The 27,706-nt window shown below is 38.8% G+C and overlaps 2 protein-coding genes and 2 long non-coding RNA genes across 5 annotated transcripts; 2 read left to right on the forward strand and 2 right to left on the reverse strand.

Moving 5' to 3' along the window:
* Positions 1–4,149: 4,149 nt before the first annotated feature.
* On the reverse strand, positions 4,150–19,191 carry LOC139137123 (WD repeat-containing protein WRAP73-like). Its single transcript, XM_070705082.1, has 13 exons — positions 18,996–19,191; positions 16,547–16,642; positions 15,718–15,774; positions 15,058–15,247; positions 14,141–14,244; positions 13,354–13,440; positions 12,754–12,888; positions 12,111–12,188; positions 11,344–11,434; positions 10,162–10,287; positions 9,542–9,625; positions 7,037–7,144; positions 4,150–5,971 (listed from the first exon to the last, which is right to left on the reverse strand). Exons 1-13 carry the CDS (start codon positions 19,062–19,064, stop codon positions 5,862–5,864), a joined length of 1,335 nt encoding a protein of 444 aa, XP_070561183.1. The 5' UTR covers positions 19,065–19,191; the 3' UTR covers positions 4,150–5,861.
* On the forward strand, positions 19,188–27,706 carry LOC139137124 (large ribosomal subunit protein mL51-like). The gene is made up of 2 exons (XM_070705083.1): positions 19,188–19,381; positions 26,970–27,706. The coding sequence occupies exons 1-2, from the start codon at positions 19,297–19,299 to the stop codon at positions 27,311–27,313; spliced, it is 429 nt and encodes a 142-aa protein (XP_070561184.1). The 5' UTR covers positions 19,188–19,296; the 3' UTR covers positions 27,314–27,706.
* Positions 19,622–22,170, forward strand: LOC139137114 (uncharacterized). Its single transcript, XR_011553318.1, has 2 exons — positions 19,622–20,067; positions 21,623–22,170. It is a non-coding gene; the product is annotated as an uncharacterized lncRNA (long non-coding RNA).
* Positions 21,788–25,988, reverse strand: LOC139137113 (uncharacterized). Of its 2 annotated transcripts, none has more exons than XR_011553316.1 (3): positions 25,893–25,988; positions 24,397–24,604; positions 21,788–23,448 (listed from the first exon to the last, which is right to left on the reverse strand). It is a non-coding gene; the product is annotated as an uncharacterized lncRNA (long non-coding RNA). The 2 variants fall into 2 exon arrangements; XR_011553317.1 differs by lacking the exon at positions 25,893–25,988 and adding an exon at positions 25,196–25,344.

Genomic DNA, 27,706 nt, shown 5'->3' on the forward strand with positions numbered 1-27,706 from the left:
AAACCCTGAGCTTCAAAATGAGCCCTGGCCAAAAAAAACAAACATTGTAAAGTTTAAGAGTTCCGGTATTGAGTCCCCCAAGCGCGTTCTACCACAGTCCCTCTATGTGGTTCTACTTAAAATCGAACACCACGCACACATACCAGCTGCATTAACAAGTTGAACACTGAACAATTAGTAAAATATTTCATAAACAACAATAGAATAATGAAAAGAACAGCAACAGTTGTGTTTTCGGGTTAAAGCTTAACAAATACTGTTCAATATATTAGTCTTAGAGGTGACTCCATCCATGAAATGATAGTGTTTCATGCTGGTGGGGGAGGGGGGGGTAGTGAGTAATATGGCTGCTCTGTATGTATACTGTGACAGCTCACATTTAGGGACCAACGTCTCCATATCATTTTTGTTAACAAGAACAAAAAGCAAACTTTCCTAGTGTAGCTCGTATGTACTGTATGTCTTTGACGCCTGAGTGAAGTAATGTTGACTTTTCGATGAAATATGTCGCCATTCATATCCACCAGCCATGAGCACGTGATGGCTATCTATCAGTAAGCTACAGTTTTTGACGTGTTTGTGAAAATGATCCCAATCTATCACGAGGTTTTGATCGCTGTCCTGACCATTAGAATAGACATCGTACGTTGTGAGTTCGAATCAGATCGACGATTTGCAGCGTTTTCTTTCGGATCAGCCAACAGTACCTACTTGCCTAGTCCATCCTCATCTCTATAACCGACCCACTTGTTGCAAATTTGACCCCCTCTATCTCACTGCTCAAAAAATATTGACATTGTCTGCTAAAGGCCTGGACAGCATTAACATAGGACTGGTGCTTTTCAAAAATTACAGGCATGAAAAATAGTGACTGTGTACTGATTGCTTGCGCAAGAAATGCTGAACCCCCAGGTGAGCTCCTCGAGCTAAAGGATGTGACCCTCCCCTTGCCAAGCATTTTACATTGCAATAGGAATGTTTGTTCTCTCATTAACATGCAAAAATAACCGAAAATTTAGATCATATTTTTGGAAATTATGCATGCCAGAACTGCAACAACATCACTTAACATGTAACTGCTAATATAACGATGAACACTACTGATCAAGAGTGACTCAGAATACAAGCTGCATCAACGGCTATGCATGCAACGCTGACAATGTTGATGTCGCGTACTTGCAGCTACATTTAGTGACAAACCTGCAACCCTGAACAGCCCTATAGCGAACCAAGTGGTCTTTCCTTATTCCCAAATAGAAATTTCCCAGTTCGCCAATTATTTGCCTTGTAAAAACAGCATATTGTCATCAAAACAATTTACATCAGCTCTTTGATTGTCAACTATAAAATTGATGATTATATGTGATGTGTTGACAATCAAGCTAATAGGCACTGCAAAATTGTACAGGGAGAGAAGAAGAATTTTGGATTGTAATACTAATACTAAAATTATCACCAAAATATTCAACTTCAGCCTTTACATCAAGAAAACTAAGTACAAAAAAGTTATATTGTATATTTACTGATAAATGTCTGTCTTATACATGGATTATGATGATGGAAGCGGTTGATAATGATGATGATGATGATGATGATGATGATGATGATGATCATGATCATGATGATGGTGGTGGTGGTGGTGGTAAAGAGAAACTCACAGAAGAGGGGAAGAGAAAGAGAATGGGGAGGAGAGGTGTGATGATGAATTGTATGTTGGTGACAATGACGATATGAGGCAGCATGGGTGATGCTGCAGAAGGCAATCGCGGTGGCGATGTCATGGTAACAGTATCAATGACGGACTTCGCTTCTGTACCTTTTTAATAATTGCAGTAGAAGAGATAGAGGCTTATCACGTTCTTTCCTAGCTTTCAGTTCACCAGAATGTGTCATTTTTCAAAGATATGCTCAGTGTAATATAAAGTACAGACTTGACAGACTTTATAAAACAAATAAATGTAATATCAATTTACCAAAGTTAATATATTTGATTATTTTATTTATGTTTGATAATGCATTTTATATAAAATGACGTATTAAAGTTATTTTTGTTCTTTAAAAAGTCATGTACAGATGGAATGAGCATTTGAACTGTTCTGCAGAAGATGCGTTTAACATTACAGGTTCATCAATCAAGTGGCGGCAATGTCAGATCTATACATTCTTGTGGATGTTTAATAATTTCCCAGTACATTTGCTTTTATGCATTCACATTTCAGTGTAATATCGTAACACAGAAGATGACTTTCTCAATATCATGAACAAAAATTGGTGACCCTCCCCCTAATATGTGCATATACCAGAATTATTACGCCTTAGTGATAAAATTTCTTGTTTTGTAGGTTTTGTAGATTTTCAATAAAAAAGACAGTGACAGGTCCGTGACAGGGTTTTGAGCATAATTGTTTGCTAAATGTCTACATTTAGCAAACAATTATGCATTATCTACAGATAATGGTTACATATTGGTTCTTGACATTTCAAGGAATAATAGAATGCAAGAGTGCACTCTTTTCTAATGTTTGTCTATTCATTGAAATAATGAAATACATCTCTGTCTGAAAGCGCTCACTTGGAAGGCATCGATGTTTATCACCTGGGATAATCATGTGATAGTTGAAGGCAAACGGAATCTATTTCTGTCAGTTTTCAGTGATCCACCATGAGTGCATGCTTAGGCATTTTTCAGTTGCACATTAGAAAATAACTGAAGGTGATTTGGTGATTCATGTAGTTTTCATGTAAATTAGTTTTAGTGTAAAATAGTATGGGTATTGGAGCTAGCGAGGCGGAAAAAACGAAAAAAAAAACAGATCACCGATAAAGCTGGATGACATCAAATGAACAAATTTCATTCAGTCTTTTTCTGGAGGGTCTATGTTTCATCAATAGCTGATATGTATCCATAGATAGATTATTATCCATAACCGTTTCCATTCTTCTCATGCATGATGATAGAGGGCGCTATGCAATCTCCAACATTGGGGTGAGCCATAATGAAGATGTTCCACAGAGGCCTAATCACAGGAAGCATGGCCAAAACATTTGATTTAATCAATAGGAAATGTCATACTTATGGCCAAGATGAAACCCTGGAACACATCTTATTTGAATGTCAATATGTATGGGACATATTTTTAGAAAACATTATCGATGACAACACCAATATCAAGAGTGGCAATAGTAGGAATTGAACATGACAACAATGCAACACAGGATGTCGTCTTGTGTATCATCCATTGTGTGAAATACCAAAATTTTGAATATGACAAACTTTGTTACTCATGATGGGATTAAGGTTGCCCTTCAATCCTATAGTATGCAACTCAGATGCCATCTTCCATGGTGAACTCATTGCCTTTATATGTTAGTGATTATCTGCCCAAATTTTCAAGCCTTGTTAGACTCGAACGTAAATGATGCGTTTTGAACGCATTCCCATTATTATATTATTTAATTGAAATTTATTTTTCTGTTCTTTCAAGCTACATAGCTACTTTTTCGGACCGATACCTTCGGACAGTACTTTGATTTGTTTTACTTAACATATTCACAGTTATGTAGATTTGACTTCATTTGTTATTAATGTTAGAATAATCCATAGTTCAAAAAAGCGAGGAGAGATACAGAATGGTCGTGAATGCTCGCTGCACTAGTGACTTTTCAAACATCAGATTCTGGGTATCAAGATAGCTCTGCATGGCAGGGCTGTGTGTTACCAGCTTTATGCCTCCCACCGCAGCATAAAGCTGGATACACACAGTCCTGCCACGCAGAGCTAGGTGTCAAGATAGTAATTATTATTAATCTATGAATGAGCCGGTAGAATTTATTCTTCGAGATATCCACTCGACAGGCTCTCGTCTTATTTTGTCAATAAAAACTGACTAGTTTTGTGTAATTTGTGACGGTGTACCAATATATACTTCTTTGTGAACCATGTCCCCGGGAAGTAAGCAAATCGCTTACTAGACTGAAAGATACAGCAGTATGAGGGCGCTCTGCGGCCTCTGACATAGTGTAGGGTCAGATGTCGCAGAGCGCCCCTACAAGGCTGAATCTTTCAGACTGATCACTTACTAGCACAGGCATTGGGACTGGCACTCCAGGTAGTGAAGCACAAAATATGAGATGAAGGCGACAATTTTTGCTGACAAAATTTTGTTTCTATTTTCATACATCTTCTAAGGCAGAAGATGACAATGAACACATCAGCACATTACAGTTACATACATATTTTTTTATTCAAATTTATATGAAAGATTAATTGGACTTTTTCAGATATACAGCAAAAGAAACCTGTACAGACTTTCCCCAGCATGTGGAAAAAGATGCAGTGAAGGCATATTTATACAGTTTATATCAAGTACGGACAACGCTGAAGGAAGAAAAGGTAAAATAGCTGAAAAGGTATTTTAGATTTGTGAAAAATGGCAAATTGAAGAACATCTTAAAGAGTATAAGATCTTGGTATAAATTATTTAAATACAGCAAATATTATTAGAAAGTTTTCTATCTTTGAATGACTGTGGCAGTGTTTCAGTAATGTATTGATATGTGGCAGTGCTATGACATACCAGTGTGATTAGGGAGCTGCCATTTTATCGTGACAGGGGTGTGAAGAAATGGCAAATAAATCGGAAAAAAAGACAATTATTCATGATTTGAAACTGACAAAAAGTGAGAAATATTCTGGAAGGAAAAATTGTGCATGCTTTGTCAATGTAAAAGAACAAATGCTGACTTTTTTAGATATGCCAAGTGGGTTTGTCCTGGCTTCACAACACCTGCAGTTTGGCTAACCATGCCCAGCCTTGTTAAGGTAGAATGCGCCTCTGAGACAGATATTTGGACCCCACACTTTTCCAATTCTTTTCTGATCTGCCTCTTGTGGGGGTTCATTATGAAGGCCTTAGAGTAAGAAAAACTTTCTACATTTTAGTTTTTTGAAATCAAAAATGTTATTTTTCTCCATAGAGTTAACACAAGGATGGCAGCCATTTTGAATTTCAAATATCGGTATATCATTGGAAATTTGTTTCTCCAGTACCAAATTTTTCACAGTGACCCCCTATTTTTATGTTTGATTTTGAGAAGGAATGGTTGAAAGATTCCTTGAGCAAAATTAGAGCGAAAGTTTAAGTCTTTTACTTTCAAGGTGCATACTACCTTAACACTGAAGGGGCTTTGTCCCACAATGGAAAAACTCCAAAATCAAGCCACTTTCTGATCAATATCGTGTACACTCCTGTTACAGCAGCATCCTGCATGAAACACTGTATATCTTCATGCTGTTTCGTTTCTGAAAAGAAGTAGCTCCCCTACCTCGATCTCTGAACCAGCTATCCCAGCACGCACTACTACCAAAGTGCATGCTGGGTAAGGCTATATCAAAATAGCCACAGATACATTGCCCCATATTCGAGCATCATGCATGTGTGTATTTCAGAAGAAATCTTAGCAGTTGGATTTTCTTGCATTTTTTCTTTTCCTCCTGAAATTTTATTTTTGGAAGATCATAAACATAGGAGATTTATAGGTGGATTGAACTGAATGTACACTGGAACTATAGTACATTGGACAAAACATAAACACTTGAAACTAACAGACCCCCTGGTAGTGGAAGATATCAAAAACCAAGCTTGGAATACACTGATGTGATGAAATCATAAATTGACAGTAAACAAGAAGACAGACAAACAGAAAACAAACAAAGTTCTTCGAAAGAAAATAAATAGAATAAAAGATCAATCCAGAGTAACGATTTTACATCATGGTTACTCAAATGTTTTGTTGAAAGGTGATCTGCTCATTGTCCTTTCTAAGAAAAGATGTTACATGTATGGTGGCGGTGTTCGAATTCAGCTGTCTTCGTCAGCATCTATGAAACACATACACATGTGTTCACGTCCCATCAGTAAGATAGCGTTGCCGTTAGGGTGCCATTTCAAGGAGTGCACCTGGAAAGTAGCTGCAATGAAAACACAGTACTGGTTCATAGTCAAATGAGACTGGATATCAAACAGGGCAAGGAAAAAGCCTTCTTTCCATGTGTGAATATTAAACACGGATGGAAAATACCTTCTTTCCCTGTGTGAATATCAAACACCGATGGAAAATGCCTTCTCTCCCCTTTCCCAGCCTGGTACTTCTGGCAATGTGCAATGGCTTAGAAGCTTCTACGTTATTGGTTGGCTGGGCATTCACCTACCAATCTGAGTCAGTGAAAATTGCCTGTGGACAGACTTTTTTGAAAAAGTACATCTACCTGTTTATGTCAACAGGTTGAAATTTTCAGTCTATCATCAGTATGCAACAGAGTATTACTAAAGTCACAAACACTGCCTTTTTTGGCCACATTGGATCACTTCATAAAACAAATCAACATCCAAATGCCCTTGCCTGTGGCGCCAAACTGCTCTAGTACAAAACCCACATCTGAATAAGCACACTAAAAATCGATAAACACAACTAAAAATTGGCAATATGACTTTCGTACTAGCTCTTTGAGCGGTGTTTAAATCGCGCTATCTCAGATGGTCATATGACCACTTGCAACCAATCAGCTTTGTTCTCAACATCACCACATGGCTTGCCGCCTTTTCCGTTTTTCGTTCACTCTGTTTTGTCATAGCTGAGGCTGCGGGTGTTTTTTGCCCTCCCACCCACCCTCTGTAATAATGTCGTTTTGAGATACTTTGAGCTCTCTTTTGTAGTTGTTCCCTGCCTTTACCTGCTCTTCCTGTCTTGCTTTTAACAGGGGGCAGTAGATTGTTAGTTTAGTAGTAGTAGTAGATTGTTAATAAAGCCTCCTTTGCACCAAACTTGGATATGTCTGTGACTGTGTGATTTAAACATTGGATTATGTCGTGTGATTTGCCTTATCTGGAGGAAAGTGGCCACAATGTGTCTCAGAAGTGACATTGGGTTGATGGACCGGCGGATGGTGCTGGATCATCAGTAGTCCTGAAGAGTTGCACAGTCTGTACATGACTGTTAAACATAATATCAAAATGAACACAGAGGGCAGACTCACCTTCAGAAGGCACTTCAACAGACACACATCCTGCTGGGGACCACAGATACACTTTATTATTTCCGGTACATAGTGCCAGCCTTGGATGAGATGGATCCCACTCGACAGCTGGAAGAAAAGTTATAGGATACATTTACGTTTCTGCCCGTCGTTTTTTTTTCCTACTTGTTTATAAAATTATTTGACAAAAGATTGACCATTGGACCACTTGCAGCAAACACTTCAAGGGCTAGAAAAATTATTTTATTTCTAATCCATGAATCAAGTACCGGTACAGTCAAACCTTTGTATGATGGTCACCCATGGGACCAAGACAAAGTGGCCATTATGTGGTGGTAGCCTTTGTATAGAGGGTGTGTGTGACATTTACATTCAGAGTAGGTGGTTGCTGAATGGTGAATTTATGAACAGAGAGCAGCAGTCACAAAGTTCAAAATCATAAATCTATTGAAAATTATGATGCATGTATGTAATTTCTGAAAGAATTCTTTTGCAGCTATAAAATCAGTTTAAATAGACCAATTTCTTGCTTTCCATTCAAGGAATTTCAGGAGTGGTCATTCACAGCTTTTGTTCCAAATTGGAGCAATTCCATGTGGTCACTGACCACATATGAGAGGTGGCTGCTGCAAGGTGACTTCTCTGTTATGGTGAGCACCAAGACAGGTTTGACAGGGTTAGCGGTAGGATTTTCAAGTTAGTAGCCACACTTACTCAGTGTGGCTAATTTGGTCCTAATTTTATTAGCCACACGCAACTTTCATTAGCCACACATACTAAATGCTGGTAGAAACATGCTTCAGTCCTCACGTTTTTGATGTGATACATTCATAAATGCATATATATATATATTATATATATATATATATATATATATAATATATATATATTATATATATATATATATATATATATATATATATATATATATATTATATATAAGATACATGAGACTATACATTTCTATTTTCACTGCAAAGGCTACACAGACAGTAGACATGATCTTTAAGTAAACTAAACATTTGTAAAAACACATTCAGAGACACACAAGACCTTATAAATTACATTTTTCAAGAACAGTCAAATCATCATTATGTGATTTGGGAAAATTGTTTGAACTCAGACCAAATAAAAATGAAAAAGAGTAAAATATTGATGAACATGTTACATCCTCATCTATATATACTCTTTTGTTGTTGATTTTGCAAAACCTGTATTGCACTTTATGATCAAGATCCCCATTTGGGATAGGATTTCAATAAAGGCTTACTTCACTTTCTTTACATGCCTACCCTAGTTAAACCCCGATACAGAAAGGTGATGAGCGTATAATAGATCATTACAGTTAGTAAAATTACTTTTCCGATCAGAAAAACTACTAAAAAGGTGTTACAACAATGAGACATTGAAGTTCCCGCGACAGCATCGTTAGGAAAATGGCACGTTTTGCCAGTACCTTCATGAATCTGTGTCCCTCCGTACCCCCGTTGCCGTAATAGAATAGTCCCACTCCGCACATCCGCCATTGTTATTCTCACTCAAGGCCACGATGCGACGTTGGTTTTCCTATTCTAAATATTCAATTTCATTTGTTTGACGCTATTATCCTTTCATCAGTGAAGAGTTTTTACCGGTGACTATTACAACTTTCACTGCTATGTCGTTGTTTCCACAAGATGTAGACCGTTTGATATTGCAATGTCGACTTGCTTTTATGTGCAGTCAATGCACATGCCAGTTGCTCAGTTGTTTACGGTTCACACTATGCTGTTGATCGACAGCATACACGACGTCTTTGTTTCACGTTTACTTTTTTCAAGTTATGATTGATGTGGAAATTTCACTAAAATGTCGCTGATCCAGGGATTGTGTAATCAGTTTGATTTGATACTGCGATATGAAATACTGTGTCAATAAAGCTCGGAATCGTCGCTGAGTTTTCTGCTTTTGGCTATGGTTGTCTATCTTAGTATCAACGTGATCGGAACGCCAGTTCATGGAGATCGAGATCGCGAGAATGTAATTGCAACTGTTTTCTGTATTTTGTCTTCCTTTAGAATTTCAAGTAAGTGCTTTAAATAAAGAGTTTTTTATGTTGTCTTTAGCATATTAGTGGAAAAGCATTAAGATTTGAACTGTTTTATCAATTTTGACTATAGAAATCAGCTGTCGCCACGCTTTTCAGATCGTGGCGATTGCCGATGGGTTTTTGTTCGCCACAAACAAGTTTTAGTCGCATTTTGCGACTGTGGCGACCTCTACCGCGAACCCTGCAGGTTTGACTGTATTTGAAGACTTCTTTGTAATGACCGGTTTGGATTCATATTGCTTTGTACACATATTGTATAAACTTGCTAAAACTTCAAGTCATGAAGAAAACATGTAACATAGGTACCATAATATGGTATTTTTTGTTGTGTGAAGAATTGCGTCAAAACTTTTCATATTCATGTCTATTTCTCTCTTTGTAGTGAAGGTGTTGAAAGCACACAAAAGTACACTTACATTTAATGGGGCCTGCTTGTATGAGTAACACAATCTGTGACAGCTTGTGCACATCCCAGATCCACAAAGCATTAGGCATGTTATCTGGAAACAGAGAAACATGTCACTTCAAAATATTTTGTTACATTTCACCTGCTAATACTCAAATACTATGCACAATATAACATTAAAGACATTTGGCATGAATAACTTCAACTTGATGTGGTCACTTCCACTCTTTGTACAGCTTTTCAGCTGGTGAGAAGCAGACTGGTTTTACAAAAGTTATTCCTTTCAATCCAATTTTCTTGTGTCCTAGTCTACATTGTACTTTCACCATAGAAAACTACAGAGTCATACTTATAAAGTTGTTCATGGTTATTTGCCTTGTTTCGTATGAACCTGTTTGTCACCAATGTACTAATTTCCTTGAGTCTGATGATTGCACTGTAATTGACTGATCTTCTGTGAATAATTACAGGGTTTGACACAGAGATGAGTGTTTATTTTGAAGAAGACACAGAATATGACTTAAATCTTTCTTTCTTTCCATGGAATAACAGAGGATGAGCAAAGCTATTATATTGAAGTCATCCTAGTGACAGATGAAATCATCAAGGGTTGACGAATCTTTTACATACCATTCTTTGAGTATAAATATCTATTGTCACCACTGAAGGCCAGCTTACTGATTCCAATCTTAGGGTTGGCTTTATCAGGGTCTGGTTTGACCGCTGGGACCTGTACTGACCCTGGTAAGACTTCATCTGATGGTGAAGAAAAGTTGGACAGTTACATAAAAAGGAGAAAAACTTCACAGTTTTCTTGTTTTCTGCTTTCTCTGTGACCAGGAATATATTCTGAAAATCAACTATGAACTCAAATTATGTTGGCTGGGCATGATGCAAGTGTGAAATAAAATTCTTGATGTGCTGTTTGCTGTATGTGAGAGAAGCTGTTAGATCAGTAGCATACACTTCATTTTGGTGGGTATCAGAAATTCTGTCAAAAAGTTTTGTACAAGCAGTGTTGAAGGTACACAGTGTGTTTCGCCCACCTCCATGTCAGCATGTTACAATGTCAATGTTTTGAAGAAGCTCTATATGGTGAAAGGAGGTGAGATAACGCAGTATTAGCAGACATTTAAACTTTGATTTTCAACATACATTGTGACAGCATTGAGAAAAAGCTACTGCTGTCGTGTGCACATTGAAGAATTACTAATACACTCAAACCGGTGCATAGCAGTCACCCATTGCAGCAAGAAAAAGTGACCAAATTGTGGAGGTTGCTTTCAACAGATGCATGGGTACAGCAGTACATTTTTGGCATGCAACACAATGAATAGTGAATATCAGATAAGAGCAGTGTATTGCAATACCTACATATTGATTATCTATGAAAAATCATATTTAATTTCTCACCATATCTTTATGTAGAAATATATGAAACCAGTCAAAATAAATCTGGTCTTTTGCCTTTTTCCTATGAAATCAGAATTGCTGATAACTATAATACAAAGGCACTTTTATCAATTAAGACCACGGAAAGGGGACCCCTGACAACATAAGAGGGATGATATCTCTTAGAGGGTCTGTAATGCGGCCTGAAAGTGACCACCATGCTAGGCTGACTGCTATCACAGGTTTGACTGTATTGCGTAGAGCTATTGGGTCAGATCTCAATCTGATGTCTGTATCCAGTGTTTGTTTTTAACCTGTTCACCCCCAATTCCCTGTAAACAGGCCCACAATCACCATTGCTAACAATGGGTTTGGGCTAAACCATGGTGGTGAAGGGTTAAATATTCCTTTGTGACTTACATTTACTTTGTATTGAGAATATGAATCCCTCAGGTGGTGCCGTCTCACCTCGGAGCAACAGCGGTTTCTTCTCAACCTCTTTGTAAACAACCTGGGCGGTTATGAAAGCAGGTGCAGAATGTGACACAACAGAACAACACGCAAATGTATCCGCACACTGAAATCTGAGTGCTCGTGTGGAGATCACATTTGGCAAATTTTGCTCTATTGGCTGAGAATAAAATCCCCTAAAATGTTTCAAACAGACTTTGGGGTGAACTGGGATAACACAGAAAGCTTATCGAAATGAAGGGCTTGTTTCAAGCAGACTACAGGGTGAAGTGGAACAACACTGAATTTCATCAAAACGAACCCTTGCTTGATAATGAATTTTGCAAAACTATAGTTTACGATGTCGAATGTTGACCTGTGAAAAGGTACATGTAAATAGGAGCCATCGGTATTAAGTTTCAAGCATTACTGAACTAAGGGGATGGGATCTCCTGTAATACTAGCTAGATTACAAAATCATCAATGGTGGCTCCAACATTATTTGCAAAATCACGCATGACTGCTAACAGGTGTGTAATTTGGAAATTTCTCAAAGTCGTTGATTTTGAAAGAAAATTTAATAGTTCAATAGTCTGCATTTCAGCATGAAATATCGGTGATAAATGATGTTATTGACCCAAATTGTAGCATATTTCATTGAATGTCTGATCATTTATTGTTGACTGTCTAGTATTTGATGTTGATATTGGCAATGAGATGAAATGTCTGGTCCTTACCACGGCAGCGTTATCTAAAGTTACTGGATGTGAGTGTGTCACCACCGTCTTCCATGTGATGTGATTCAGTATTCGAACCTGAATAGTAATAAACACAGGGTAATGCATCAGTTTTAGATGATACATGTACAAAGTATAAAAGATAGACAACAAATAGTCAGTAAGAAAGCTAGAAGTCAGCTGGTGAAACTGGAATGAAAAAAATATATGAAAATATATGACATCATAACGCAGACTGGCTGGAAGTTGAGAAAAATTTGAATTCTTATCTTGTCTTCAAATCAAAAACACATCAAATCATTGCCATGGGATTTCTAAATATTCAATAGACCTGATGTGTACACATTGATTTATGAATACCAGTAAGAGCTGGCATTTGCAGAGATGGTTCATTTTATGGATCAGTTTCATTAGCTGTACAGAAACAAGAGATCTCAGAACACCCATACAGTGTGAAGAGGTTTGCGGCGGTTGTAGAGTTCACTGCACATGTTACAGAATTGAATCACTTTGTCCATGTGTATAAACTCATAGTGTGTGCTGGTTTATGGTATGTATCAATCATGAAATACGAAAAGAAATCTATTTTATAAACATCAGCAATCTTTGTGAGCTTTCTTTCTGTCTTCAACTTCATTCTCACCTTTTCATCAAAGCTTCCAATTGCCAGGAACTGGCTCGTCGGTGACCAGGCCACGGACTTAATCCCGAGAGCCCAGTCATAGGCACTGTATGTAGCCACACATCTACCATCCACTAAGTACAGCAACAATTTGTACTGGAAATGAAAAATATATCATGCAATTTTCTGTTACTTTTGTACTTCATATATGATGAATGTCTAACACCAGTTCATTCTAGAAAAGTTGAGCAGCAAAGTTATGCTCAATTCATACCAAATTGAGATTCTGGCATTGTTGCAATAAAGGTTATATTATTGCTTTATGATGTTGGTATCCTTGAAAGTTCTTGTCTGTATCTGTAATGACATTATTTGATCAAGTCTTGCCAAATAAATGTGAGGGCACTGTAGAGAAGTAGTATGCAGAGCAGTAAAACTGTAGACTACAGGGCCAACATCACAAAATTTCACAAATCAACATAATCTAAGGGGTCATCTTCCTATACAAAGCTATGGAGGACCCCTAAGAAACCCCAATTGTTTTCAAAATGAAGATTGTACCCAGTGTTCTGCAGGAGAGCCTACACGGATGCTTCAGGCAAATCAATGGTCCCTTCTTACCTCAAGAGGGGTGTCCCATACACACAGCACCCTACCATCAGGTGACCAGGATATCCCTGCAAGGTCCCTGGTGTCTGTTTCAAAATGCTGCAGATAATTGTGCGAAGATGGTACAAGAATGATTCAGTGGTCAATAGGGATTTTCATCCGAAAAAAAAATTGGAGAACTCAGCGACCTTATATGCAATACTTGCAATATCGTTCATACGTCAGATAACGTATCACCAAACACTGTACGGCACTCAGAATGAGGTACGGCATCTCTCGATGTCTTAACCGTCTCACTACCAATGGTTTGTTTGTATACATAAGAGAATGGAAGAGGTTTTGGGTGGGGCAAAATCCTAAGACTGCACTACTGAGGAAAGGCAAGATGTTCACATACTGAACCTGCTCACCCTTATTTCCCCATAAACAGGTCCACAATCACCATAAATACTAACAGATGTGGACCAAACCATTGTAGTGAAAGGGTAAAGACTAAATTACTGAGGAAAGGGAAGAGGTTCATACACTAAATCATGTTTCAGAAAGATTTTGGCACTTATGTTAGATCAAACATGTTGTATGCGACAATTTACCATTAACTTGGGTTCGGCAAGGCTCTACCAGATCTTGTGTGAATTTCACAGAAATTATACAGATACATGAACCTAACTGTAATATGAAACTTGGCTTGTTTCACATTGACTGGCATCTGACTGTCACATTCCTATATCTAACACCTTGCAGTGAGTACAAAATTATCTTTTAGAAGAGAACAGTGTAATGGGAGTGAGATACCTACTTTTACTAACTGCCAGGTACTGCACACAAAAACACTGATGTAATCTTTACAGTCTCTGCGTTCAGCCAATGCCATGTATTTGCCATCCCTGCTGAAATCCATGGCTGTGCCATAAAGGAAGAATCCATGAAAAAAGATACAAGTCATAGTCAATACATGTACCAGTTTACTGCAGTCACGATAAAAAGCATATGTAATATGCTAGAATATCTAAATAACTAATTTTTCTGGAAGAGTGTTCTCCACAGCTTAGTGAAAACAGACGGCCGGCCAGTTTTGTTATGACATTGTATTCTTTTGTATGGTCATTAACATATGAAAAGATTGCTGGCAAACCAGATTTGTGCCTTATCCTTCAAAATCGCCTTGTGGAGAAGCCTGCAGAGTTACAGATAGACACAAAACACTGTCAAGAAATTGCCAAATAACCAAATCCAATATTTCTTTGTTTAAAATCAGGATTTTTTCATTGGTTAATTTTGATAAAACAATTATGAATGATTCAGAAAGTTTAACAAATAACATGCTGGTACTTCATACTTACAACATGTCAAGATGCAATAGTATTCACATTTTCAAGAAATAATCAAGGAAGTGCTCGGAACATCAAGATATCTATGCATATTGCAATATGACAGCCACATAGAAATATACTCTTGATGATACTGTAAAATAAACTGATGTGTACGCAAAAGTCATGGTTTTTGCTGAAAGCAGAAAACAGATCAAGATGAGTGACATCTGAATAGTAATACCGTATTTGTCACACATGCAGATTTTTCGACCAAATGCATGATTCAATCGCTCCTTTTGGAATCTAGACGAAAACAGCAATGTTAGAATACAATAACTTTCTTCACTTCCATTCCATTTCTGTTTCTTGTTCTAAGATAGACTTACAACTTGGTTTCACGTACCTGGTTTTGCATCTTTAGGATATTTGATGTAAGACACTGATTTGTTGACAAGAGACCAGACTGTGATTCTAAGGTTGAAATCTGCTGTGGTTAGAATGTGTCTTCCATCGGGACTCCACCTGACAGCTGTAAGCCCGGCAGACCCTTCGTCTATTTTACACGTCCATTCTGGCTGCTCAAGAGACCACACCTGGTTGAAAGTTATAGACAGTATATAAATTATGACAGTTTTCACAGTGCACTGTTTTTCATAGTTGGGTCTGCACTGGCACAATTTTACAAATCAGCATGAGCCTAGGAGGTCCTTTGCTTACAAAGCTAAGGGAGGGCCCTCTAACAAAACATGATTGTTTTCAGAAGGATGATATGGCTTCTTAAAGGAGCAGTCCTCAATCCCTGGTTCTCCCATGAGCTCTTGTTGATAAAAATTGAGTATTTACATAGTGTAAGTCCTTTGTTTTCCACTGAAACTGTTATCAAAGTTATGGATTTGCTTGAAGACTACGCTGACACACAACCTTCCCCTTAAAGTATGCCCAGTTGAAACTAGTGCATTTGCACAGTTTTGAGTAAGGATACAACATTGTGAAACACAAGTTTGTCTTCACAAAAAATCAGATCTACATCAAATGAAGACTGTAAAGAAAAGACAAGACCAACCTGTACAATTCCTCTTTTGTACATTCCACACAGTATGAACATGGAGTCAGATGACCACTGTGGTAGAAATAAAGAGGTATTAAAAAAATTACACTCTGAGTCTCTCTTATATTCACAAGAAATTAGAATTGGAGATACTGAGGCTTGTACAAAAATAAATACTCTACGCTTGTTTAGTTATTTCATGTACCGGTACAGATACATGGCATTTTGGAACAGAGCAGTCTCTGCTATGGAAACAGGGCTGGTTGGCAAATGATGTCACTGTTCTGTCATCGATATGCAAAAATGAATAGTCGTCCGCATTTACAGATTACACTTTTGGAACCAGCATGTGCAGGAATGACAACACCACTTAGTAGGTCACTACTAGAGTAACAGTGAATACTTAAAGACATATTAAATGGCTCAGACTACGAGCTGCTGAAACAGCCACGACAAAATTTGTCAGCATTTCCAGCAGCAGTGTCTGATGTTGCGCGCGTGCAGTTATATTTAGTAACAAGCCAGTAACCGCCAATTGGCATCTACATATATGATCATCACAGATATATCTCTATCATTTGACTCTAAGCTGATAAGATTTTGATACTTCTACCTCCAACCTGTATTCTTCACATTCACTCCCTTGTTTTTTCTTTTTCAAGTTGTACTGATTTGATATGTTGTTTTAAACAGTTAAAAGTTATTGTGTAAAATTTTTCATACATATAATATACAGAACTGTCATACTAGTATTATTCCAAGGTTATTTATGTCTCCTTCCATCCTGGGTTTCAGGAATGAATCCAACCAAATGACAAATATCACACGTTGATTTACTTCTTACCTCAATATACTGTACTGCGTCTAGGCATGTGTAAAGCTGTACGATTTGTAATGTTTTGATGTCCCGTACAATCAAACGGTATTGGACACAATTAGCCTGTTGAAATGACAAAGGTACATGATGAAAGATTATTAACTCACAACTTAATTGTTTGAAATTATACTTCATCGAAACAGCTTGACAATTCAGACATGCATGCTGATGGTCTAAGCACTGAAAGTGAAAAATGTGATGTCTGTTCCACTTGCCGACTGTCCTCCTCAGCTTCTTTACCCTGCCTGTTTGCTCAGTGATACCTGAAACATCACAGGATTGACGATGGTAACTGGTCAACTGGACCCTGCATCAACTGGACCCAGTACCCTAGTCAAGTGTGGACCCCATACCCTTGTCCACTGGACCAAGTCCCTCTATCCACCGGTCTGGAAACGCCTATTGTAAAGGTGTCAATCACCTAGACCGCACAGCCGAACCGCGATACCAGGGCCAGTCACGTGATAATGCGTAGCTTGGGTTTGTCCTGCATGCCACAGTCCCCGATTGTGTGTACGCTTTTCTCGAATTTTCGCTGTTTTTGGCTCTATTAAGTGTTCTCTGCGTCTATCTACGACACGAAGACAGAAATTATCATATCCTGAAACCGGTGTGTGTTTTTCGTGATCCTTATCCCATCGTAAATGATGATAGTGTGCGATAATTTCTGGGGTTGACCGCTGCGATGTGTTGACGTACGTAGCACAAGCAACGGCTGGAATCACACCGGAAAATTTGTGGTCCCCCTTCTCTTGCAATGCTAGTTGTCAGTGTCTCCAAATATGATCTAAATATGTTTTCTGTGTAATATTCTGTGAAATCATGTCTGTTAACTGAACAGAATAGGAAAGACAACTGCAGAAATGCATGTAGATTTTAGTTGTGTGGTCGCACATTTTCCCATGCAGTGTCAATATGGCGAACTCTCGATACGTACGCTCGCTCAGGCACGGCTTGAACACACCGGAAAATTTGTCGTCCATTTCACTTGCAATGCTAGTAGTCAGTGTCTCCAAATATGATCTAAATATGTTTTCTGTGTAATATTCTGTGAAATCATGTCTGTTAACTGAACAGAATAGGAAAGACAACTGCAGAAATGCATGTAGATTTTAGTTGTGTGGTCGCACATTTTCCCATGCAGCGTCAATATGGCCACAGTCCCTCTATCCACTAGAGGGACTGTGATATGGCGAACTCTCGATACGTACGCTCGCGCTCAGGCACAGTAAATACCTTTTACAAAATGCTATCATGTCAACACAATAAAAAGTTTGGTAATGAACTACTCAGCTGTCGATGTTAATATTCAGCTGATTTTGCCTGTCTTCTTGATTTCGGGCAATAGTCCATGACACTTGCGAACAGTGCATGGCCATTTTGTTTTTCGATCGTGATCATAATGCAACCATAATGTGTGGTCCCTTTCAAGCTTTATCTAGAGGGGCAACGTTACCCATTAATGAAAAATAAATTGTTTAGTGTTTCTAAAGTGAACAAGTTGTAATGTTTTGTGATATTCTGAAAATAACAACCCACAAACGTCATGTTTTTGAACGATCACATTGCGGCTGTCATAGGATCGTGGGGTAGCGACATCGATATAGCGGCCAGTTGAACATTGTCAGTGTCCTTTGTTAAGGTGTGAATCGTGTGTTGGTTCATATCACGGAGTGTCACAAAGAAACCAGCCACGTTTCCAGACCGGTGGATAGAGGGACTGTCACTGGACCAAGTACCCAACTCCACTACACCCAGTACCCTAGTCAACCAACCGGACCGCTCACACAAGTCAACTGAGCCCTAAGATACTATTTGCCAAAGCACCCTGGCCCTGATCAATTTCACTCGAAAGGTTTGCTGTGGAGGTTATGATCCATCACTGACTACTTGCGGTCACATGCGTCGTTTCTGGGTGAAAACAAAACATTTCAAATTATTTTATCTGCAGATATCCTTGGAATCCCCATTGGAAAACCAGCTATGGTAAACTGGGTCACTCATAGCACAGTCGTTTGTGATTCGGTAAACGCCAGCAGTCCCCATGACACAGACATGAGGGCTATCTGGCAGATTCCGGAATCACAAGCGACTAGACTGTGGTCCGTAAGTAACGGTGTTGTGACATGATAGACAGTCCCTGTACTGAGTCAGTACACGGAAATGTTTTGATACGTCAGTGGTATGACGGCACAAAAGTTTTCCATTTCTAAGCGTGAAGAATATAACATTTTTAATCGTTGGGAAAAATGGAAACAGACCAGATCTGCAGAAAAGTATGGCCATACTACACAATACGTGCAGCATGTACCTTCTCGCCTTCGGTTTCTGATGACATGTAAACATGTCCAACCTTGTCATTCATTGCAAGTCGATCAAAATCACGCTTTACGAAAGTTTACGGATTTGTACTCACCAGATATTGTCCATTCGGCGAAAACTTACAGAGACTATTCGTCTGTTTGAACAGTTCTGAAAAATTCATTTTTGGAACGTTAAAAACAACAACTTTGACGTAAATTCTGAAATATTTTACTGAGCACCGTTCAACAACACCTTACCGGAAGTGCCACCATGTTCGAAACTGCCGCTACGCCGCAAAGGATTTTGGGCCAAACAAAAAATGGCTGCTTCCATGCTCTGAGAAAGAGCGTTCGTGTTTGCCGACAACTTTCAACTGGATTTAGAGTTCGGAGACGCCTTCTAACGACGGAAAAATGAACATAATTCAGAGGGTCTCTATGGCCACCAGGCTGTTGCCACAAATTTGGTGTAACCGCATAACGAGAACATTTTCACTCGGTGAGTCACACATTCTCCCCATGTGTGATGTGAGACCCCTCTTCAAGTTGCAGTTGCTCTAACCCCTCTTAATATACAATGGTTTAATCGGTCAACTTCAAGGGTGAAGCTCCAGCTGTGTGTCTCAACTTGTCTTATGTATATACATGGTGGCGGGGGGATGGTATGGAAGCGCTCATCACATAAAATCCTGTTCATCGTATCACACTCCCTCACTCCCCCCCCCCCCCAACACTTTAAAGGCACATGAGCTGTAACTTTTTGCATTATTTCCATGATTTTACATTCAAATTAGAATTAGTTCATGTGTATTAACTTACTGAAGGGTGTGCAAAGACGTGTTATTGGCCATGTACTCAAATCGCACGTGTAACTTTGAACGAGTCAAATAATAAAACGGTGCCGCACCCGATTATGGCGGCGCCCATGGCTTGAGTTCGCAAGAGTACACATAAAGTGTGAGTGTTGCGCATGCGCATTAGATTCCGCACAAGAAAATGGCGTCTCACAGTGGGAAACGTACGCCCGGTCATATCGGATTCTGACAAGGAATGGAGACAACAGCGCACTAATGCGTCTAAACGCCTTAGCAAACTAGACATCGAAAACCAGATCGGGAGATGGCTTCAGTTAGAGGAAAAAACAGGGCTTACAAATCCCGATTTGGCGGAGGAGTTAATTGATTGGTAAGTATAGGACCGGACAGCGAGTGACTGTACACAATATACCGTGTCGAATAGTGCGTGCGAGTGCTTGACGCACCATGGGTTGTGCAACGATGCCTTGATAAATTCACTATACATGTATTAATATTCACAGAAGGTCACGTTTTAGCCTTTGAAAGATCAACTTTTGACTCTCCAAATGCTAGGAAACACCATAGCTTGAATAGAAATCACAACAAAATCTCATACTCGCGTACGGTAAGCTTTTACAACACAGTGAGTTACGTACTGAATCGTTTCACACATCTTGTCGCAGTTACAACAAGAATCGAAGTAAAGTCACTGTCCTCCCCGGACCAAGCGACTGCTATTGCTACTGTTTTTAATACCGCCAGTTCTAAGCGCATGTTACGAGTTGGCAAACATCGGCTCTCGTAACATGTGGTGACAGGTGCAGCTAACGGAGCTACAGCAATATTTGAGGGCAGGGGAACTATTAATTTTGCTTGGGTAGGCCAGGTGACATATTTTTAGCTGGCAGGGGAGCAATTTTATTTTTATTGTCGGGCAGGGCAGATATCGGTTGGTTGTCCCGGGGCAGGGCTTTGCGAAAAACGAGGAGAGGGGGGGCTACTTTTAAATGGGGACGGGAAGTTGAGCCATTATGTTTAAAGGGGAAATTTTTTCACAGGGCTGGGGAAAATCAACGGGTTTTTCATCACAGGGTAGGGTAGCTCCATGTCTGCAGGGGAAATGGAATGACGAAATTTAGGGGGGCATGTCTGCAGGGGAAATGGAATGACGAAATTTAGGGGGGAATTTTTTGCAGGGCAGGGGAAATAGGAAAGTTTTTCCGCCACAGGGCAGGGGAGCTTCAAAAATTGACAGTGGGGAGGGAAACAGGCAAAAATAAGTGGGGAGAGGGTAAAAATGAAGTTTGAGTGCGGGAGAGCAAGTCGAAAAATTTTCAGTGACAGGGCAAATTATGAACAACTAATTAATTACTCTCATGACTTAAAATTAGTCAGTTCACATTACTTGTATGCACAATATATCTTGTCATAGTAATGACCCCTTTAAAAGTGCATTGTTAATTGGCTGCACCTGTGTTGAGCCAGTACAGCAAGAAATTTCGTGCACATCATCAGTTTCATCTGGTCATGGGAAATAATTATCCTGTTGTGTAACCTTTCTGTATAAATTGTCCGAACTATGGATACATCTTTGCTTAATGAGACAGAAAATACTTGTTAGTAGTAGCACAGACACTAAAAAGAGGGTCTATGGTAGTAGGAAGTGACGATCTAAGATTTGTATTCAACATGATTCAATTAAGGTGTAACTATCGATCCTTTCAAGCAAAGTAAAAAATTCCATTTGCTTTACAAGTGTATCTGTCTTGAGCCAAAATAAATTTCTGTTTATCCATGGACATTCAAACCTCATGATTGTAGACTTACTTCAGCCATTCGGTCATGGTGACAAGCAAAAAACTGATAATGCCAGATGTTTAGATTGTTCAGCCTTTTTCTTCAATTTTCATCACACAAGTCTGCTAACATTTTATTCCTTTCAGTTTCAGGTTTTGCAAACTACCGTGCAATGTTGTGAATTGAATGGTGTCTTCAGTATGCTGTAGCTGCCCAAGTTGTGATGTACAGAAAGTACTCTATATGGATACATTTACATTTACCATCTTCCCTTTTAGTAGAGATGTAAACTTTCTTAAAAAGCATGACAATTGTATACATTTTAAAACGTTACCTTTTATTCAACACATTGTCACTGTTTTCAATCTTAAAAAAAGCTTTCACCTTTTTTACAGTAAATGAGACAGTTAGCATGCAAGATAAAACATTCAAAATAAGAAAAAAATTCATGTACAATTAGGGTAAATCCCTTTCAGGTCTAACCCCTATTTATAGGCTGAATTCGGGTACTTTACTGGGAACTCAGGCAGGAAATAAATAAAAAAATTAGGACAATGATTGCACTGAATGTCTTGTCACATTGAGGAATGTCTGTCCCCAGGACTGGCAAAATCCTGGTTATTGGACGAGTGTCTCTGTAAATACATGACATGTATGCAAATAAACGTGTACAACAATAAGTGTACATATAAAACTTTGCGTGAAAAATTCACATCAGTTGCTCCGTAGACATGAAGATAGCCATTGATGAATTTGATGGAAGCAGATATTCAAATTTGTACATGAAATGAGAAATGTGGCACACCAATACACATCACCATGAAAGGGTGATACAGTTGTTTGGCCAAAGCCAACTGTACTCCACAACTACTTGACACACAACAGTTACCAATACAATGGATGGTACGGTAAACATGATATGTTGAGGTCAACAAATTAAAACAGTACAGTTCATGAGACTTCCCCCTGGTATATATACATACACCACACAATAAATTCCCACAATTTGGTTTGATTTCTACACACGACATTAGAATTTTTGTAACTTTTTCAGTTCTGCCTGAAAGCAATAAGGCAAACCCTCTAGACAAATGCCATACTTTTGGTGAGCAATTTATGACAAACTGAAGAGGTCATTCTCTTAGATAGAAAAGTCAGCATGTAAATTTCTTTTGTCTTTCTGGTGGATGGGGAAACAATATCCTTTTGTATCATGAAACAGGTGCAACTAGTCTCCCTACTTTCAATCACATTCTGTATGGCTGAGGACACAATCAGTGGAAATTTATGAAAATACTATCTCCTTCCCAATCAAGCATAATTTTCTGAGTCATTTAAAATGGCAATTTAGAAGAATGGTGTCCTTAAAAGTACATTTTCAGAATTAAAGAAACCAGTCTGTGAATTTGTGTACACAGGGGAGACTTTGTAGATTTCACTGAAGAGTCTCTGAGTGTATAAATCATGATTAACATGTATAGGAAATATCAAGTACTGTGCCAAATGGGAGGTACCAAGCTGCTGTGTTCAAATGAGCTATATATCTTGTTATCATTTTGTCACAATTATGCAATTCAGCACCATTTTACAAGTGGTATAGCCACAAACTGATTACATCAAATCACTGTACACAAGACACAGACGCCCTGAAAGTTTTGGCACTGTGTATCGTGTATGGCAGTGGCTATATCACTTGTAAAATGATGCATGCAATTCCCTTTATGCAAATGTGTTGGAATGAACCCTGTATATTGACCAAACTGATCAGGATATTTATCTCTTATTGCCCAAACACAGCAACCTGGTATCACTCTAGTTTCCTGCGCCAGGTTTCCCATGCTCCCACAAAATAAATTGCTGGTATGCAGCATGCCTGTTGCACTTGTGGTAGTCATCAAAGTCATTGGTGGCCATCATATCCATCCGATAGGCTCTAGCAACTGCAAGGACTCCTTCGTCAAGGCAGATAACTCTGAAATCATGAAAAATATGATATTTGTTTCAATATGTATTGCTTTTGAGTATATTCTCATTGATCTCTACTTCCTTTCCAAAGTTCTGAGTTTGGTACTAGTTTGCTTGTCTCAAAAATATTTTTGGAAGAACAGTAACACTGTTACAGTATCTATGCTGATCTTCTGAGAGGTTTTCTTCCTTTGAATTACCAAAATGAGGATTTTTATGTACACATGTAACAGTCTCGTCTTACATTTTAGAATTCCTCTGTGACCATGCCAGTGCATTCTCAACACTCAAGAGCATTACGTATCCAAAAGTCATTACATTATAATTTGCCCAGCACACATGGCTTTCCATCTCAGTCAGTTGGTATTCATCACATTTAGAACAATTATTACATATGCATCAAGACTGTTTACCAGATCTGATCTAAACGCAAAGGATGACTTGCAGTTGATTGGATTTATTGCATTAAATTGACAATTCAGCCCATAAATGATCATGGGTAGGGACAATATGGTTAAAGTAGGAATTCCCTAATAACTTGTATGATGATATTCTTAGAAAAATTCCATGGCAAACTGTCTGCTTGTTTGCATTCAGTTCATAAACATGCTGACTAGCAATCTGGAGATACAGAGCCCAGGCACCTCCCCACAACATTTTCTCTCAGCAAGGGTTGGCATCTGCCGACAGTTTTGACGGACACATCAATCTTGACTGCTTTGTGAAGGTCCAGGATGGGATTCTCCAGCCTATTCAGATAGGACTGCAAAGTCAAATATTAAACTTATGTCCCTCTCAACCACCTGCAACAGAAGATCATGCTTCTGTTCTGGTGTCATTTTCTGCAGCATCTCCTGAAAAGAAGATGATATTATATATTGCAATGGCTATATGCTGATGTCAATCTGTATGCCCCATTATCACGGTGTGTATACAAAGCAAAAATTTTACTTACATGAAGAGTATTTTTCCGTTGCTGCACATCTCGCAATGCCTCATCTGCTCTTGTCACAAGCCTTCCCCATCTAGCCCCTCTTCCTCTGCCCCAACCTCTGCGTCCCTGTCCTCACCCTCTCCCTGTGCCTCTCCCTCTACCCCTGTCTCCCTCTTCTTGCTTGGGATTCAGTTATTACAGAACTATCAGTAGAATCGGTCGGTGATGTCTGCAAAATGAAAGAATCAAAAAATTACAAAGGAGATTCAAATGTAGATATACTGCACTCTGCCGGTCACTGATCAGTGTTGAGTTTTTCTTTGTGACCATCTTCTCTTCTAAACAAAGCCAAGTAAGTAGTCGACACTTTACTTTAATTCTTGACCATAACATGGCAAGTAAACTGGGGGTTAACTCTTGGTGGAAATTAAGACGTGTAAAGTCAGACTAAAAATTTGGAAGGAAATATGCTTTTGATGCATAACATATATATTTGACATTTTCAAAGCCACTGCATAAAAGGACCACCTTTGTCATTTATGTTGTATCATAGACCCTAGAGAAATCCACTGAAAATGTGTTGTTTACCCTTCAAATTTCCCAGCAAATTGTACTTCAATCAAAAGCCATGGCGAAAATACAAATCACAATAAAACAGCTGTTTGTCCTTGTTTTTGTATCACCATAGCAACGTTATAGTCACAAGTGCGAACAACGCCGTTTTCTCCATGCTCAAAGTTCATCGCTTTGAAAAGAAAATTTCTAAAACGAGTTTGCATAAGTTTACAGCTGTACTACACATCACACAGCCGCCTTGTACCTTTCTTTCTACCTCCATGGTTGTAATGCTACCGTAATCATCACGAAGCTTGCTAAACTCGTCCTCTCAAACATAGAAGTAGGATCGGGGCCGTATGTCTCAACAGTTCGATTAGAGCTGACTAAAAACACACGAAAGGCATTGTTAAACTCAAAGTTATTCACACAATAATTCCGAATCTATGTGAAGTAAGTAATCCCTTTGCAAAATGACTCGGAAATTGACAGTGTTCAGAAATAAGATCGACTGCATTTGGTCAATGCCGCCCATGGTTCACGCATCATGCGCATGGCTCACTCAAGCCAAATATAATCGAATACGTTCGTAATTACAAAACCCGAACGGCGTATCGCTAACTGAAAACCATTCTGGGTAAATCCAGATTCAAAACGAATTACTAGTTCTGGAAATCCATGCGAAACAACGAACCACAACGAGACTCTAGCGTACGCGATGGGCAGCTACCCGTACGCTTTACCGGACTGCGACCAGCGGCCGCCTGGCCGGGCCAAATTCACAAACAAGCTCTAGTTCCTTGTCATTTCAATCGCATCGTTTATGCCTACAACTGTTGTAACACCCTCTTTGTTCAAATGAAACATCGAACTGGAGAACAATCAGCATTAAATACTAGGTTTGAGGGGGCAGAAAACACGTGAGTTTGTTTACAAAATAGACATAAGCTAAGTTACATTACCTCATGTGTAGACTCCATTGTTGTCGAGTTGCGAATGGGGTCACGCTACCACATCGCACAGTATCCCGCTCTCGTCCTCCGTGTGACGTTGCATTTGCTGTGTTCTTTGTCACGTGACTGCTTTTGCGAAATGGCGGTACATTTAAAATGAGGCGATACCGCGAGAATTTCCTTGCGTTCTGTGTCGTTTGTGACTGTCCTAGTATGTTAGTTGAAGGGTATATCGCTTAATTGCAAGAATTCAATCAACATTCGAGACGTTTGGGGGTTATTTTAGGGTAAATAAAATGTTAAAAGTTACAGCTCACGGGCCTTTAATTTGACTTTTCTTTAGACCTTCCGGTATCATCTTTACCTTGGGCTCATGTGTCTTTACATAAAAATCTTTCAACTATACAAGATCAAATCTCAATCCGCAGTGTTGCCACTGAACATCATCATTCTCATCAATCATGTACACTTCTCGTCGTCAACATCAACAACTACAACAAAATATCACAATTATCATCTTCAGTAGTGATGGTACTTGTTGTCTTTGAGGAAGCTAGTATTCCAAAATATTCTGAATGATAAAGCCTAATTTTATAAGTTCAAGTCCAGAAAGGTAAATGTATAAATTAAGTCCTTGAAATAGTAGGAGGTTTGAACTTTATAAAGCATTTGTTCATAAGAAGTAAAACCGAAATTTTAGCAGTCGTAATCAAATGGAAATTAGTGGCTGGGAATGATCATTGTTGACAAGAGGGATAGGTAGTATGTGTACTCTGCTATGGCGCAGATGACAATGACAAAGCTAGTATGGCAAAATGTACGCTATATGCTCCGAGAGGACAGTTCTATTAACCAATGTTTCTGAGAAAGAAGACTGCTCTTGTAATTATATCCAAGTATTTATTCATTGAATTTGTTCTTTTAGCTGATTTTTCCTGCTAAATCTGCTCTTCATCTCGGCATTAACCATCTATAAGCACTCTGATTGGATTAGAGCTCACACACGCCAATCAGAGTGACCCGGAGGCATACTTAACACACACAAGGTACATAATAAATATATGTTATTGTCTGGTTTTTTTTCAGGTACTGCAAATGCAAACCGTAAACCGCCCATAGATAATAAAACACCAGTTGACCGATGGGATGAAGAGCATGCTTTATTCGGAGAGAATGACTTCAAGGACATTCTAGGAGACGGGTCTTACAAACTCAGAAAGAATGTCAACGTCGGGCCGTGGTGGATACGTGGATGGAAGGGCTCAGAATTTGAAATGCTGGTCCGGAAGAGGAAATTCATCGGCAAAGACATGGGACCCATTGCATACAAGGACATGATGAAAAGAATTGATTACCTCTTTAAGAAGATGAACAGGAACCGAGGCTACAAAAGGAATAAGAAGTTTGAGAGAAAGCGATATGATTTCTGAATCGGTTGATCTGCGAGTCTGCTTTTTACGCATTGTCTCCAAATGTGAAATAACAGCATGAATGACAGTGGACTCAAATGTGGATGTCCACATCAAGACTTGTTAAACTTCTTGTTGAGATTTCTGTGAACATTCTTGAAATCAAATAATTTGCAGTAAGCGTGGTCAGATGGGCAATTTTTGCAGTGAAACAAGACGGAATGCAATATTGTAAAGTGAGTCATTTTGAAAAATTATGAATTTTGAGCTACACTATGAGAAGACCTCAAAACCTGTTATCTTGAAGCATATTTATATACTGTATGTTTTCCAACATAACCACAGTCAGCTTCCTGATACTGACAATAGACTTTTTGATAATAAAAGTGTGTCTGTGGATACAACTATCATCTA

The sequence above is a fragment of the Ptychodera flava genome, chromosome 7 (assembly GCF_041260155.1).
Source record: "Ptychodera flava strain L36383 chromosome 7, AS_Pfla_20210202, whole genome shotgun sequence".
Classification (NCBI taxonomy): domain Eukaryota; kingdom Metazoa; phylum Hemichordata; class Enteropneusta; family Ptychoderidae; genus Ptychodera; species Ptychodera flava.

Bases quoted from the DNA above. Each gene is read 5' to 3' on its own strand.
- LOC139137123 (XM_070705082.1), bottom strand. From the start codon at position 19,064: ATGAATTTTTCAGAACTGTTCAAACAGACGAATAGTCTCTGTAAGTTT. The intron at 13,441-14,140 runs GTAGGTATCTCA...AATTATCTGCAG, and splicing joins GTACCTGGCAGTTAGTAAAA to CATTTTGAAACAGACACCAG. The intron at 9,626-10,161 runs GTATGTAAAAGA...CTCTGTTTCCAG, and splicing joins ATATTTATACTCAAAGAATG to ATAACATGCCTAATGCTTTG.
- LOC139137124 (XM_070705083.1), top strand. From the start codon at position 19,297: ATGAACATAATTCAGAGGGTCTCTATGGCCACCAGGCTGTTGCCACAA. The intron at 19,382-26,969 runs GTGAGTCACACA...GTTTTTTTTCAG, and splicing joins AACGAGAACATTTTCACTCG to GTACTGCAAATGCAAACCGT.